General features: G+C 42.0%; 1 protein-coding gene across 1 annotated transcript; it reads right to left on the reverse strand.

Annotated features, from left to right (window-relative positions):
* Positions 1-5,319: 5,319 nt before the first annotated feature.
* On the reverse strand, positions 5,320-13,197 carry LOC102475254 (trifunctional purine biosynthetic protein adenosine-3-like). Its single transcript, XM_027773981.1, has 6 exons — positions 12,622-13,197; positions 11,634-11,765; positions 10,235-10,365; positions 9,853-9,994; positions 7,475-7,590; positions 5,320-6,566 (listed from the first exon to the last, which is right to left on the reverse strand). Exons 1-6 carry the CDS (start codon positions 12,755-12,757, stop codon positions 6,375-6,377), a joined length of 849 nt encoding a protein of 282 aa, XP_027629782.1. The 5' UTR covers positions 12,758-13,197; the 3' UTR covers positions 5,320-6,374.
* Between the last annotated feature and the right edge of the window lie 3,456 nt (positions 13,198-16,653).

Raw genomic sequence — 16,653 nt, forward strand, 5'->3', positions numbered from 1 at the left:
CACAACACACAACAGCTTTTTTTTTTTTTTTTTGTAAAGAGATTTTTATTATAGGGCACATGTGCTTGCCAGAGACAGAAAGCAAGAAATCAAGCCCCAGGGGAGATGGCCATGCCACAGTCCTTTCTCCATTCTCCTTTTGGGATCTTGGGCACATATGAGTCCGGCATGCATTTAAGTCACCAGACCTGGGACTTTTTTTTTTGGAGAGGGTTTTCGCTATAGAGCGCGTGCACTCGCCAGACCGACAGAGAGACATAGAGACAAAAAGCGAGAAATCACCCCCTAAGGGGGATGGTCACGCTGCAATTCCTTCTCCTCCATTCTCCTCTCGGGATCTTGGGCATGCATGCACACACGCCTGGCGTGAGTTTTAAGCCACCCGGTCCAGGACGGGAACTGTGGTCTACTACGTGGGAGTCCAGCAGCATAGCCATTACGCTAACTACTGGTTCCCACCAGACCTGGGGCTTGAACTGTGGTCAACTATGTGGGAGTCCAGTGACATAACCATTATGCCAGTTGCTGGTCTCACTCCAAACAACTTGTAATAGGAACCCAGTCTTCTGTCTCAAGTTTGACTGGGGAGAAGGTAGCCTCCTCTTACCTGGTGATTTCCAAATACAAAATGAGCATGACGATGGCATGAAAATTACCGTGTAGTGTTAGAGCACTGAATTAAGAGCAGACCAGACATGGAGAAATCAGAAGACATGTAGTAGGGGGGTCACTGGTCTATGGTTCCCAGCCCTGTGATGGGGCTGATGAGCCTATTTATTCATCAAATTCTGTTTACTAGGCTCTTGTACAGGACAAACTCCAAGGAATGTGGTTTGCGAGAGGGTGGACTGTCATGATGTCCTTATACTTTGCCTGTAGCTGCTGACCTTTTCATTCCTCGGTCCAATTCTCTAGGTAAAAATGGCTTCCTTACAGATTCACAGTGAGATTTGGGGAGACTTTCCTGGGGATATTCGTTTGGCTTTTAATTGGAATTTAGGACTTTGAACCTGATTCTGGGATCTCTGTGTCTCTCTGATAATGACCCATACATTGCTGTTGATCGTTCCCTAGTACTTCCTCCTGCACTTTCCCTTCTGGGTGTTTAATGGCAGGTGGTGGGTGCTAGAATTTGATTATTCCAAACTCTCTGCTGCTAATAACCTGGATGCAAGAATGCAAACCCCTGTACTGTTTATTTGCCAGGACTCTGGATTGTAAGAGGCCTGAAGTGAAGCTAGAAGAAAAAAAAGAAGGAATAATGTGTAAACCCCCCTAGATTTGGCATCTAAAAAACAAGTGTGGCTTTTTAAAAGAAATAGCCCCCAGGATTTTTTTTTGTGTGTGTGCTAGAGGGTACATGCAAGAAAGTGCACACCCCCCAACAGGTCTGGGTCAGGCTGCAACTCCCATTCCTCCAATTTTCCATCCTGTTGGTATTCTTGGGTGACATGTGTGCCTTGGGGTGCTTTTAGCTGCCAGGGCCAGAACTGGAACCCTGGATAGCCATGTGGGATCCAGTAACCTCTGTGCAACATTGAGCTGCTACACTTTGGGGCCAGCCCAGGAAGGTTTATTTTTTAAATTGCCAGTGTGCCTGTGCTCACCAGAGACGAGAAGGAGAAAGCACCTTCAGTGGGGCATGGTCACACCACTATTCTTTTCCCTCCATTTTTCCATCCCATCAGAATGTTGGGCATGCACACATACATACTAAGCGTATTATTCAAGCTGCCTGGGGAGGATTCAAACCATGGCTGGCTATGTGGGATCTGGCTCCCTTAATCATTAGGCTAAGGGGCTGGCTTGGAAGGTTTTTTTTTTTTTAAAGAGATTTTTGCTATAGTGAGCATACACTTGCCAGAGACAAAGACAGAAAGAAATTGCTCCCTAGGTGGAGGGTGGCCACTCTGCAGTCCCCTCTCCTCCATTCAACTCTTGGGATTTTGGCCATGCACACAAACGTGCCTGGTGCGTTTCAAGTCACTGGATCCAGGACTTGAAATGTGGTTGGCCATGGTGGAGTCCAGCACCTTAATCCCTATGCCCCCTGCTAGCCCTAGGTTTTTTTTTTTGGAGAGGGTTTCGCTATAGGGTGCGTGCGCTCGCCAGAAAGAGAGACAGAAAGCGAGAAATCACCCCCCAGAGAGGATGGGCATGCCACAATCCCTTCTCCTCCATTCTCCTCTCGGGATCTTGGGCACGCATGCACACGCGCCTGGCTTGAGTTTCAGCCACTGGGTCCGGGACGCAAACTGTGGTCGACTATGTGGGAGTCCAGCGACATAGCCATTACGCTAACTGCTGGTTCCCAGCCCCAGGTTTTTTTAAAATCAAACTGAAGTCTCTCTTTGTAAACCAAGTTATAAACTATGAAACTCCTTTCCTTTGAGATTTCCTTGGGCCAGCAGGAAATTTCAGTATTTAAGATAAACCTTGGGAAAAAGCTCAGAGGAAGGGGGAAGATGGATTTTTTTTTTTTTTGTCATAAGATTTATGTGCTCCTCCGAGAGGAGAGACAAAAAGAAGGAAGGTGAGAAATTACTCCCCAGGAGGGATGGCCACTCTACAATCCCTTCTCTTTTCAGGACTTTGGGCATGCATGGCTTGGCATTTCTTCAAGCCACTCGAGTCTAGGATTCAAACCACATCAGCCATGTGGGAATCCAGCCACCCTACCTACCAGGTCACCTGGTTGCACCATAGATAGATCTTATAAATCAGAAAACTGAAGGCTATTTAAAAAGAGGTTGATGACACAGATTAGAAAACAAGTCAAGTGTATATTGAAAGGGTCTCAATTTAATTAGTCAACTGGGAAATTAAAATCAAAATGTGATTGCTTTATCCACCCACAAAATTGGCTACAATGGAGGGATAAATAGACCATACTCTGCTCTGTAAGGTTGCGGAACAACCAGAATTCTCATAATACTGCTGGTGAGTGTAAAATGGTCCAGACTTCAAGAAAATGTTGGTCAGGGCCAGCAGATGGTGTGGTGATTCAAGAGACTGAACACCCACATGGCCAACTGTGGTTCAAGTCCCAGACCTAGTGGCTTATTGTCTCACTTTCTCTCTCTCTCACTCTTGCTCTGTCCTTCTCTGGTCAAATTAAAATGAATGAATGAACTAATGGGAAATGCTAAGCAGTCTACTTCTCAAAAACAAACAAACAAACAAACAAACAATTATTCAGTGCCACAGCAATTCCACTCCTAGGAATCTACCTAATAGAAATATGAAGATACAGTCATCAAATACACATGTACAAAAATGTTCATAGCAGTATTAATAGACCTATATTGGAAACATCCAAATTGACAACAATAGACAAATTTTGGTATATTCTTATAAGGAATGACCTATTGAAAACATGAAACAATACAATTCTTGCAAGACTAATGTGAACAAAGCTAGAAACAAAAAATGTACATCTTCTAAGCTTCCTTTTATATAAAGCTTAAAACAAGGCAAAATTATTGTCAGAGGAGTGGTTACCCTTGGAGGGGTAGGAGTGAGGAATGAATAACATCTAGAAGTAATGAGAGGTTTCTGGAATGTTGGCAATATTTCTTTACATGAGTGCTGGTTCTCAGGTGTGTTCACTTTGTGAAAACTGGAGTAATTATGCTTATGTAGGTGCACATTTTCCTATGTTATACCCCAATAAAATTCAAAAACATATTGATAATTAGACGAAGACTCTATCATGATTGAAAACTAAGTCATAGCATATGCACACTATATAAACTGATCTAAAAGTGCGTAAGGAGGGGCCAGAAGGTGGTATGGTGGTTAAGGCACTGGATTCTCATGTGGCTGACCATGGTTCAAGTCCCAGACTCAGCAGCTTGAAAAACATGCCAGGCACATATGCATGCATGCCCAAAATCTAAAGAGGAGAATGGAGAAGGGATTGTGGCCTGGCCAACCCCCAAGGGGTGATTTATTACTCCCCACCCCCTTGCCTAGCACACATCTTAAGGCAAACACACACATCTTAAGGCAAAAACTTAAAAATATTTAAAAAGTCCATAGGAGGGCCCAGCAAGTGGAACAATAGTTGAGGCAATGGACTCTCACATGGCTGTGGTTTAAGTCATGAACCCGGCGGCTTGCTTTCTCACTTTCTCTCTCTCTGGTGAGTGCATGTGCCCATAGCAAATTAAAAAAAAAAAAAGAATTCTTTATAAAAAATGCATAAGAAAAATAACTGGGCAAGACTAGCAGAAAGCTACTGGAAAAAAGTGAGGAGAGCCAAACTAAGCTAATATAATGGCCCATTCATGGTAGCACAGACTGAGTGCTGCTGTTTGACAGGTTAAGGCTACACAGGAGACCCCAGTTCAATTGCTAGCCCACCCTTAAAAGCCAGGCAGTGGCATGAGCCTGGAGTCCCAGCTTCTCAGGAGGCTGAGGCATGACAACAAACTCAAGACTGCAAGACTGACTTGGTGAAATGCTGCCTAAAAGAGCAGGGTGACTGGTTCCTTTGGACTGGGTGCCATTCCTGTTCCTTGTTCACTCACAGTACTAGCAGAGGAATGTGGTCCTAAGTGTGGTGCGTTATGGGTAGGGTTACACATATCTGTCCAACATGTCATTCAGACCTCCCATGTCCAGAAGTGCACAGCCAGATGGGAAATAATTATCTAAAGTGGGAAATACACAGTCCCATTATACCTCTATGTCATCCCTCCTGAAGAGTGCCTACCATTCTTCCAATATTCCATTTAATTCTCAATATTAAACTCAAGCTGAATTTGTTGAATAATGAATTATAATAGTTTTTATAATTGGAACTATGAAAAAAAAAGCTGGTAACCTCTGAATACCTATTCTGCCCAGCACTGTTCTGAGCACTCACACATACTCAATTTAGTTATCAAAACAAGTGTATGACAGGCATTTGCCTACTTTAATCTATGATGAAATGGAGATACAGAAGACAAGTGAAGTGCCTCGAGCCTTATGCTTGAATCTAAACTCTCTCTTTAACCCTCATAGTGATCTATACAAGTATGGGTGTTTATAAACTATAGAGTAACTGTGATGCTAAAGTCTGAGTATTATAGAAACCATTAATTTTTTTTGTTTTCTCATAGGATGCGTGGGCTTGTCAGAGAAGACAGAGAGGGGGAAGGAAGGAGGGGAGAAACGAAGGGAGGAAAAGGGATGAAAGAAAAAGTGAGAAAGCTACTTCCAATGGGATGTGATCACACAGCAACACTTTCTCCTCCATTTTTTCATCCTGTTGGGGTTTGGGGCATTCATACACATATACATGGCTTATTTTCCAATCTTCTGTGGCCAGGATTTGAACTGTGGCTGGCCACCTGGGATCTGGTTCCCTTAGCCACTAGACTATGGGTCTGGCCCAATGACAGGAATGTTTGACACTTCAAAGCTCACTTAGAAATGGGAGCTACTGGAAGTTTGATGACACCAAATTATGATCAGGATAACTGGAGGAGTCTCAATTCCTATCAGTGTAGATATGCAATATGAGGAGATAAACTCTTGAGCAAGAGTTATTCTTTTGACCCTGGTCAGAAGGAGGCTGGGCTACTTTTATGCACTGGGGACAATTAAGAACATGAATGGAACCCAGGTGATATACTTGGGCATCTCCTACTTGTTCCAAATCTTAAGGGATTCGAACCGCTGTCGACTACATGGGAGTCCAGCGACATAGCCATTACGCTAACTGCTGGTCCCAAAAGTTTGATATCTTATCTGACCGAGAGTGAAGGAATTCTGCATAACTAGACAAGAAAGTCCTAAGCAAGTAGCCTTAGAAGATCATGAGAAATGATGACACATGTATGTGGGGAGTGGCTGAGTCTGACCTGAACAATGGTGACCTTTAAAGATGAGCAAAGGCACAGATCAGCTCTCTTAGACTGATGCTCCACAGCCGGTGGGGGTTAAAGGAAACTGTTTCAACCAGAGGCCAGGGGAGGCTTGTTTAGAACCACAAGAAAAGACAAGACGTTCTACAGCTGACTTTTTACCTTGTGCTTCTCCGGCCTCCCTTCGCCCTATAGAATAAACCTAGGAAGGGCTCAGTGCCAGGGCGATTTCCATCAGAGATGCCCCATCCACCCAATACCCGCTTTTCTCTACTTGTCTGTTATTTCTAAATTTACCACCACTCTAATTTGGGGTCACACCTTCCCGCCTCACAGGCAGAGGCACATGTATATCCTAGATATGCTGCAGTAGTCTTGCTTTTAACGGATTTCTGTTCATTAAAGGGTGAGGTCTTTCTTTCAGTAGTTTCTTTTCTGTGCCAACACTATGATAAAAAGCCACCAAACAAATAGCCATAATTCTTAAAAAAATCAGCTTCATTTCTGAAATAGGTGGCTTTATTCCTCTTTGACCCAACAGATCTTGCCATTTTCTCCAAGCTGTACAGTTCCACTGGCCACCAGCTGGAGGGCTGTGGGAAATATTTTGTGTTCTGCTAATTTTACTCTTTCAGACAGAGTGGCCACAGTGTCACCCCTCTTCACAGGAACAGCTTCTTGTAAAATAATTTGTCCAGCATCTACATCTTCCTGGAAAAGGACAGAGAGTTTTGAACATTATCTTCTAGCAGTGTAATTCACACCTAAACACTAATACTACAATCAACCCTTGGGTAATGTGAGGAGGGTTAGGAGCACCAACACCCTGCCCAGCTGAAAATCTTCATATAACTTTTTTTTTTTTTTTGGAGAGGTTCTTTTTTTTCTTTTTTTGCCATAGGGCACATGCGCTCGCCAGAGAGAGAGACAGAAAGCGAGAAATCACCCCCCAGGGAGGATGGCCACACCACAATCCCTTCTCCTCCATTCTCCTCTAGGGATCTTGGGCACGTACCCACACGCGCCCGGCGTGTTTTAAGCCACTGGGTCCGGGACTCAAACCGCGGTCGGTTACGTGGCAGTCCAGTGACATAGCCATTATGCTAACTGCTGGTCCCTTCATATAACTTTTGACTCTGGAAACATAACCACTAATAGCCTCCTGTTGACTGGAAGGCCTAATAATAAACAGTTAACACCTGTTTTGTATGTTACATGTATTATATATTATTACAATTAAGTAAACTAGAGAAAAAAGTGTTATTAAAAAATCCTAAGAGAAAATGCATTCATACTGTTATACTGCATTTTCTAATAATTTTTCTGAAAAAAGATCTGTATAAATGAACTTGTATAGTTTAAACTGCACTCACTGCACAGTTTGAACATGCTGTTCAAGAATCAAGTATACTGGGGCCAGCAGGTGGCGTGGTGGTTAAGGTTCTGGACACTCCCACATGGCCAACCATGGTTTGAGTCCCAGACATGGTGGCTTGCTTTTTCTCTCTCTTTCTTTCTCGTGTCACTCTATGGTCAAATTAGAATAAATAAATAAAATTAAAAAAAAAAAAGATTAAAAAAAAAGAATCAGGTATACTTTGGCAGAAAAAGATACTTACAGCTACAAAGTGTACGGTGCACCCAGTAATTGTGACTCCAGCTTCCAGGACTTGCTCATGGGCATTGGAACCCTTAAAAGAAGGGAGCAAGGATGGGTGGATATTGAGCATTTTCCCTAGAAATTAAAAAAGCATAATAGTCAGAATTTGGGCCTGCAGGTAATGTGGAAGCACTAGATCCCGCATGGTGACTGTGTGGTTCAAGTTCCAGACCTCTTAGAATGCAGTGTGTGTGTGCACGTGTGTGTTTATGTCCAAAACTTCAAAAGAATGGAGAAGAGATTATGATATGGCCATCTTCCCTAGGGGGTGACTTCTCACTTTCCCTCTCTTTCTCTCTCTGGCATGTGCACATGCCCTAAGACAAAAAACCAAAAAACAAAAATCAAACAAACAAAAAAACCCCCCAAAAAACAAGGGCCAGCAGGTGGTGTGGTGGTTAGGGTGTTGAATTCCCATATGGCCGACTGCGGTTCGAGTCCTGGACCTGGCAGCTTCCTTCCTTGCTCTCCCTCTTTCTATGTCTCTAGTCAAAAAACAAAATAAATCATTAAAACAAACAAACAAAAAACCACAGTAGTAAGAATTTAAAAAACCCACATGTTGGGACCAGCAGATGGAATAAATGGTTATGTCACTGGACTCTTACATGGATGACTGTGGTTCAAATTCTGGACTCAGTGGCTTTGAACTCATGCCAGATGCACGTATGTGCATGCCCAAAATCTCGAGAGGACATGGCATTGCCATGTCCCCTGTGGGATGATTTCTCGCTTCTCTCTCTCTCTCTCTCTCTGGTGAGCACAGACAACCTATAGCAAAAATCTCTCTTCAAACAAACAAAACAAGGGGCTGGCAGGTGGCGTGGTGGTTAAGGGCACTGGATTCCCACGTGGCCAACAACTGTGGTTTGAGTCCTGGACCTGGCAGCTTGCCTTCTCATTTTCCCTCTCTCTCTCTTTCACTCTCTCCCTCTCTGGTCAAAAAAAAAGTTATGAAATATACACTTTCCTGCCTAAAATAAATGTCAACATGAACTGTATTTTTGGAATGGGTATTTTCTTTGCCAAATACAGAAATGAGGTAAAGGAAGTATAGTCTTCATCTAACAAGGCCCTGGAGCAGCAAGTGCCTGGCAATGGCATGCTGGGGGGCTCTAAACAGGCACTTGTGATGGAAAGGTGAGAGATCTAAGCTGGATGAGGGCTCTTGAAGAAACTTCTACTTGTTGCTGGTACAAATTCTTTTTTTTAAAAAGAATTATTTACTTTTATTTATTATTATTTTTATTTAGTATAGGGCTCACCAGAGACAGAGAATCAGAGAGAGAGAGACAGAGAGAGAAAGCAAGCAAGCTGCCAGGTCTGAGACTTGGAAGCTGCAATCAGCCATGTGGGAGTCCAGCACCTTCACCACCATGCCACCTGCTGGCCCATCTGCTAGTATAAACTTTAATGAGGGAAGAGGTTCTTACACAATGTCTATGTGCATGACTTTTAATCACAGTGTTGTGTACACCAGCTAGATGCTAGATTAGTTCTGTGAGCCTTTCTTTCATCAGAGGCATTGCTATAAGTGCTATAACTATATTCACCTAAGAAAACAAACTCCCTGGAGGGAAAATGCATTAACTGCCCAAATGTATGCACAAAAAAAGGAAAACAGAATGCAGTCAAAGTTTTTGGGGAAAAAGGGGGCAACACAGGATAGTATGTGTTTTCAAGGAAGGCAACACTGCCTTCCTTGCCATCTTCTGGCAATTGTCATATATATGCAAACACACACACACACACACACACACACACACACACACACACACTTATTTTAATCGCTAGAGGGTACATGTGATTGCCAAAGAGAGAGAGAAAAAGAGAGGAAAAAAAAAAAATACTTAACAGGGCGTGGTCTCACTGTAATCCTTTTCCCTTCACCCTTCCATTCCATCAGGATTTGGGGCATGCATGCACAAGTGCCCTGAATGTTTTTTAAGCCACCGAGGCTGGGATATGAACCACAGTTGGCCACATAGGTTTTGTTTAACCACTGCACTTAGGGGCTGGCCTTGGTCTATGTTTCTTAAGGAAAAGATGGACTCTTCCTTTTGGGATACAGGAAATCACTCTCTGTTACTTCTGATCAAGTGAAAAAAGGGTCTTCTGAATATTTATTCAGAATATAAAATATCTTTGCAGTACTGTGAAACAAAACAAAGTTATATTGGAAAATGTGACTAATTATAGCAAAGCAAAATTATGACCTATGTTAAAGTAAAATGTCACAGTGAATATATTTCACTACTGCAGCTGTTTGGCAAGTTAACTACTCTGGAGCCTACTTTCAGTTACTTCCCAATGAGATGTCCAACAATTTTTGCATACCATTCCATTTTTTGACAAAGGGGCCAGACAGAATCCTCATAAAGCCTGCAAGACAGACTATGTCTGTGGAAAACTCTTCGAGGACTTGGTCAATTGCATTGTCAAATTCTACACGATTTTTATATAATTTATGATTAATTACCTGTAACAGAAAAAGCATAACCTTTGTTAGTGAATTAACAAAAATTACTTAAAACTCAATCTTTACACAGACCATACTTTGCTTGCTGTGGAGACACATTTGATAGAGAGGATGAAAGAGAAGTCAAGGCGGGTACCTACCCAAAATGCATAAATTCAAAAAGCAAGATGGTACTTACATGAGGGCAGAATGTAAGTTTAAATACAGTCTGCAGGAAAGGGACTTTCCCAAGTTACTCACTCTGGTGGGAATACCAGCTCTTTCTGCTTTGTCCAATCCAGCGACTGCGGCTTTGTTGGAGATAACAACAACAATGTGTGCAGAGCTATTTGGATCTCGAGTACTGTCTATGAGTGCTTGGAGATTCGATCCTGAAAAGGGAGAAAAACACGCGTGAGCTCATACTTGTTAAAGAGAATTATGTGCCAGTTTAGAGATTGGTTAAGCTTTCTTTTAAAAAAGTAATTATTTATTTAATTGTATTTATTATTTTTTAAAGAATTACTTATTTTATTCATTCATTTATTTTACTTTTTCTTTTCTTTTCTTTTTTTTTTTTTCGAGAGGTTTTTGCCATAGGGCACGTGCACTCGCCAGAAAGACAGAAAGCAAGAAATCACCCCCCGGGGGTATGACCACGCCACAATCCCTTCTCCATTCTCCTCTCGGGATCTTGGGCACGCACGCACATGACCTGGCGTGAGTTTTAAGCCACCGGGTCTGGGACGCAAACCGCAGTCGAATACGTGGGAGTCCAGCGACATAGCCATTATACTAACTGCTGGTCCCTCATTTATTTTACTTTGATCAGAGAGACAGAGAGAGAGAGATTATTTATCCTCTACTCTACAAAGGTTGAACATAAATTTCTTGTTCACAACCCTATGAACAATTTAAACATTTCATTGTTTTCAGATATTTGAAAAACAAAGCCATGTTGCAAAAAATTGAAATTTCCATCCTGTCTTTTCTTTTACTTTCAGCATCTTTTTCACCTCTTCTATGTTTATGTTTGGGAGCTGTCTCAAATGCATAAGAAAAGTCATAAAAGGGGCCAGCAGGTGGTGTGGTGGATAAGGGTGCTGGATTCCCACATGGCCAACCATGGTTCAAGTCCTGGACCTGATGGCTTGCTTTCTCACTTTCCCTTTCTCTCTCTCTTGTCAAATAAAGAAAAAAATAACAGTAACACATGGAAATAAATAAATAAATAATTCTTAAAAAAAAAAAAAGAAAAAAGAAAAGTCGTAAGAGACTTTCCTTCTAGCCTGTGCTGAGAAAATCCTTATGATCTGAAAGAGTTTATTTTTGACTATTAGGGCAGAGGGAGTGGCAGGGAGGAAGGGAAGAACATTTCTACAATTCTGCAGTGAAGAGGAAGCCATTTACCTGTTCCAGATATTAAGACAGCCACTCTTGCTTTTTTTGATTGGACAGAGAAATGAACGTTCATGAAATAAATAATTCTAAAAAAAAAAAAAAGAAAAAAGAAAAGTCGTAAGAGACTTTCCTTCTAGCCTGTGCTGAGAAAATCCTTATGATCTGAAAGAGTTTATTTTTGACTATTAGGGCAGAGGGAGTGGCAGGGAGGAAGGGAAGAACATTTCTACAATTCTGCAGTGAAGAGGAAGCCATTTACCTGTTCCAGATATTAAGACAGCCACTCTTGCTTTTTTTGATTGGACAGAGAAATGATCGTTCATGGAGCCATTCTCCAACCCATTTATCTGCATGGTTTCAATCAGATTCTTGACTTTCACGCTTGGGGAACCTTCATTTCAAACATATCCATAAATAAGTAAAGAATAATTATGAATCAACAGAAATAATATGAAAAGAACTATTTTACAAAAATTTTAGAATGCCTTTTTTTATTATGAAAATAAGATATGTAAGGACTGAGATGAACAACAGGTTTCTATCACTTCCAGCTACCCATTCAATACATGGAACAGCTACTTCAATTAAGGGATACAAAACACATCACTGTATGGAAGCATGCAGTGGATTTATTACTGCCTGCCAGTGTCCTACTCCCCAAATCTTAGTGAGGCCATCTGGATAGCACCATGACCTCCAGGGCTCAGGAGCAGGCATGTAAGACCAAAGACTTAATATTGGATGTTAAGAAAGAAGAGGTTCTCTCTTAATATAATGGGACTGAAGGATGTTATCCTGGTATTCGGAGAAGCTGCCTGAAAATGATACCTAGGCAATAGAGAGAAGAAAGGCAGAAAAGATACAGTCAGCAAACTCTGATACATTTCTTGGCTAATCTGCATGGATTTTTTGCCATCCTGCCAAGTTCTAACACTTCTAGCAGAGGCCTGAATAATATGCAGTATTTGTCTGGATGTTTGTTCGCTATTTAATTGAGCTTAACCACAAATCAGAGGCACAAGGTCCTGTGTACAGGGAATTTACTTTGGGCAGTGATCTTGTGGCATGTAGCTGTGCATATGTAAATATTATACACGAGTGCTGAGTCCTGAGGCAGAAATGAAGGGATATGTGATGTCCCTAGAGTAAGTGCTGTCATGTTACACCAGTGTACAGACAATTGCTGTGGCCATGGTTGAAATGAAAAGTGGACAGAAAACTTGAGGCAGGACTAGTTGAGCAATTACCTTCAGGGCGTGCAACTACACTGCCAATCACCCAGGCTTCTTCCTTACGCTGCTGAATATCCTCCAGAACCTGGTCTACTTGATCCTTTGATACCACAAGGACGGCCCCGATCCCACAATTAAATGTTCTGGCCATCTCTTCTTCAGAGAGGTGTCCTACTTGTTGTAACCATGAGAAGACTGTGGGGATCCTCCAAGTCTGGGCATCTTAAAACACGCAACAGTTGTTTGATTAATTTAATGTCTCACACTAAGTATAAAAGTATACCCATATAGAAAGATACAAAAATTACAATCAGGCTCTGCTATTTTTTAAAGGGTAAAATTATAAACTGGATTTCTAGAAGCATTTTATCTTGGGGGAGTAAATCTGTACTTTAGATACTAAGTTTTTTTTGTTGATACACTTAGTATTCCTAATTGAGTACGGTTTTGTACTGCATTATCTAATTAGATCTTAGTAATTCCCTAATGGAGTAGATGTACTAGTAGCTGAATTATAGTGGAGGTTGGAGTATCACCCTTTCATGAATGTAAAACTGTATCTTGGGACCAGCAGTTAGCGTAATGGCCATGTCGCTGGACTCCCATGTAGTGGACCGTGGTTCGAGTCCCGGACTCAGCAGCTTAAACTCACACCAGGCATGTGCGTATGTGCCCAAGATCCCAAGAGGAGAAGGGATTGCGGCGTGGCCATCCCCTCCCGGGGGCTGATTTCTCGCTTTCTGTGTCTCTGTCTGGCGAGTGCATGCACCCTACAACAAAAACCTCTCCAAAAACAAAAAAACAAATAAACAAACAAAAAAAACTGTGTCTTAGCAGTGATCAAAAGGGATCCTAAGGGGACCAGCAGTTGGCATAATGGCTATGTCGCTGGACTCCTGTGTAGTAGACCATGGTTCAAGTCCTAGACCCGGTGGCTTAAACTCACACTAGGTGCATTTGCGTGGGTGCCCAAGATCCTGTGAGACTGGAGGAAAAAGGATTGTGGCGTGGTCATCCTCCTTGGGGGGTGATATTTTTTCTGCTTTCTGTCTCTTTCTGTCTTTCTGGTGAGCACACATGCCCTAATAGCAAAAAACTCAAAAAAGAAAAAAAAAAGGCACCCTAAGTAGGATGCAAAATTAGGTGGCTTTCTATGTAGCTTTGAAAGAAAAGAAAACACCATTTGAGAAAAGTCATTCTCCATAAAAGATTTAAGATTAACGTCTAGGGTCAGCAGGGGGCATGATGGTCAAGGCACTGGACACCTACATGACCAACCTCAGTTCAAGTCCTGGACCTGGTGGCTTGCTTTCTCCCTTTCCTTCTCTTTGTCTCTCTCTGGTAAGTGCATGCGTCCTGTAGCAAATTAAAATAAATTAAATGAAAATAATTCTTAAAGAGATAGATTAATGTTTACTCCTTTCAGTTATTTTAAAATTCAGACTTAGGGGACCGGCAGGTGGTATGGTAGTTAAAGGTGCTGGACTCCCACATGATCAACTGTGCTTCGAGTCCTGGACCTGGTGGCTTACTTTTTCACTTTCTCTCTCTCTTTTGTTCTGTCCCTCTCTGGTCAAGGTAAAATAAATAAAGTTAAATAAAATAATTCTTTTAAACAAAATTCAGACTTAGGTCTGTTTTATCCACTATTATTAAAATAATACAAGAAAAATCTCTCAATAATTTTTTTAGGTAAAGGCCTATACACACACACAATTCCTGAATAAAGGAATTAGGACAATTTTTTCTTTTTTAAAGAATTATTTAACTTTATTTATTTGTTTACTTATTTAAACTTGACCAGAGAGGGACAGAGTTTTAAAAAGCAAGAGAGAGAGCAGGAAAAATGAGAAAGCATGTCACCAGGACTGGGACTCAAACCATGGTAAACCATGTGGGAGTTCAGTGCCTTTAGCCACCATGTAACCTACTGCTTCCCCCACTTTTAAAAATTTTTGCCAGAGGGCACATGTGTTTGCTAGACAGGAGATATACAGAGGGAGAACACGTCCTCCCAATGGGACATTGGTCATGCCACAATCTCTTCTCCATCTCTCCGTCCTGTCAGAACTTAGGGTATGTACACACATGCACCTGATATGTTTTCCAAGTTGCCAGTGCCAGAATTCAAATCACACGGTCTGACATATGGATTTGGCTCCCTTAACCATTAGGCCACAGGGCTGCTCCCCACCCCCACAAGTTTAGCTATTTCTTCCATGAGTGCAAGAGGAAAATAGAGAGATAGCACCCCAACAGGGCCTTGATACCATGTTTTGTCCCTTGCCCAACCAGCTCCAGATCATAGGTACAAATATACCCTGTATACTCAGGGAAGGCTCTAGATGCAAATCTGAACCCTCCCATGTTGTTTGGTCTTGCAGAGTGTGACATTTTACAACTGTGCCACTACCTGGCTTCCTTTATCAAAAAAACAATTTGCCAGTGGGTGTGAGCACTCACCATAGAGGAAAACTTAGAAGGCATCCCTTATGGAGAATGGCCACGCCACAATTCTTCTACTCCATTTTTAATTTGGGGAGATGGGTGTGCATGCACATGCACCTCGCATATTTTTTAAGGTGCTGTGTCTGGGACTTGAACTGTGTAGTTGCCCATGTGGGATCCCCCTGCCTTCACCACTATACTATCTGGGACCCTCACATGCTGCTTTTTGACCTAACTCTGAAATACAATGGCCTATTTCTTTTTTGGAGAGGTTTCTGGTATAGGGTGCATGCGTTTGCCAGAAAGAGAGAGAGAGACAGAGAGATAGAAAGTGAGAAATTACCCCCCAGGGGGGATGGCCACACCGCAATCCCTTCTCCTCCATTCTCCTCTCGGGATCTTGGGCACGCACGCACACGTGCCTGGCGTGAGTTTAAGCCACCGGGTCTGGGACTTGAACTGCGGTCGACTACATGGGAGTCCAGCAACATAGCCATTATGCTAACTGCTGGTCCCACCTATTTCTGGTCCTCATCCTAAATCTCCATGCTGTACCTGACATTGCCGACTAGTTTCATGTCAAAAATTTTACTCAGTTTTGACATATTTTTATATGACCTATTCCCCTGAACCTTACTGTTCTTTTCAGTAATTCTACAGCTAAATAATAACTTTTTGGTCCCTTCTATTTTCTTAGATACTACTTGTATGTGAATACCATCACTTAACTTACCTTTAACCTGATCCCCACTTCTGTTCACAAATGCCTTGGAATAAACACATCAAAGATTTAAAATGGCAGGGCAGGTGGTGTAGTGGTTAAGGTACTGGACTCCCAAGTGGCTAACCATGGTTTGAGCATCGGAGTTGGTCATTTGCTTTCTCACTCCCCCTACCCCAGTCAAATTAAACAATGATGTTGATAATAATAATAAAAAAATAAAATGAATAATTCTAAAAAAAGATTTAAAATAGTCAATTCCCACTTTCTACTCTAAATCTATCCCTTCTATCCTTACTCTTGTGCTACTGATGTTACCATCTATTTATTTATTTAATTAGAGACCTAGGATTTTCTTTTCTTTTTTTTTTGGAGAGGTTTTTGCTATAGGGCACATGTGCTCGCCAGACAGACAGAGAGACACAGAGAGATAGAAAGCGAGAAATCACCCCACAAGGGGGATGGCCATGCTGCAATCCCTTCTCCATTCTCCTCTCAGGATCTTGGGCACACGAGCACACATGCCCAGTGTGAGTTTAAGCTACCTGGCCCGGGACTTGAACCATGGTCAGCTACATAGGAGTTCAGCGACATAGCCATTACGCTAACTGCTGGTCCCTTTCCTTTCTAAGCATAACATGATCTGTATCCATTCCCTATACCTTGGTTCAGGTACCTATAACTCCTGTAGGTGTAGACTACTTAATAACTAACAGCTCCCTCCCCAGAATACAGGAGGATTCCATTTCAATACAGTTTGAGGTTACATACTCCCCTGGAGTACTTGCTTATTGTGCTTCATCTTTATGTAAGCGAGTTACATGAGAAGATTTTATGCCTTATAATCATGGATAAAAAAGCAAAAAGAGGTAGAAAAG

The sequence above is a fragment of the Tupaia chinensis genome, unplaced genomic scaffold, assembly GCF_000334495.1.
Source record: "Tupaia chinensis unplaced genomic scaffold, TupChi_1.0 Scaffold000392_1, whole genome shotgun sequence".
Lineage (NCBI taxonomy): Eukaryota > Metazoa > Chordata > Mammalia > Scandentia > Tupaiidae > Tupaia > Tupaia belangeri.

Coding starts and splice junctions, on each gene's coding strand:
- LOC102475254 (XM_027773981.1), bottom strand. CDS start 12,757: ATGGCCAGAACATTTAATTGTGGGATCGGGGCCGTCCTTGTGGTATCA. Junction 10,366..11,633: donor TGTCTTAATATCTGGAACAG/GTAAATGGCTTC, acceptor CTCCCTTTTCAG/GATCGAATCTCCAAGCACTC. Junction 6,567..7,474: donor GCACCGTACACTTTGTAGCT/GTAAGTATCTTT, acceptor GTCCTTTTCCAG/GAAGATGTAGATGCTGGACA.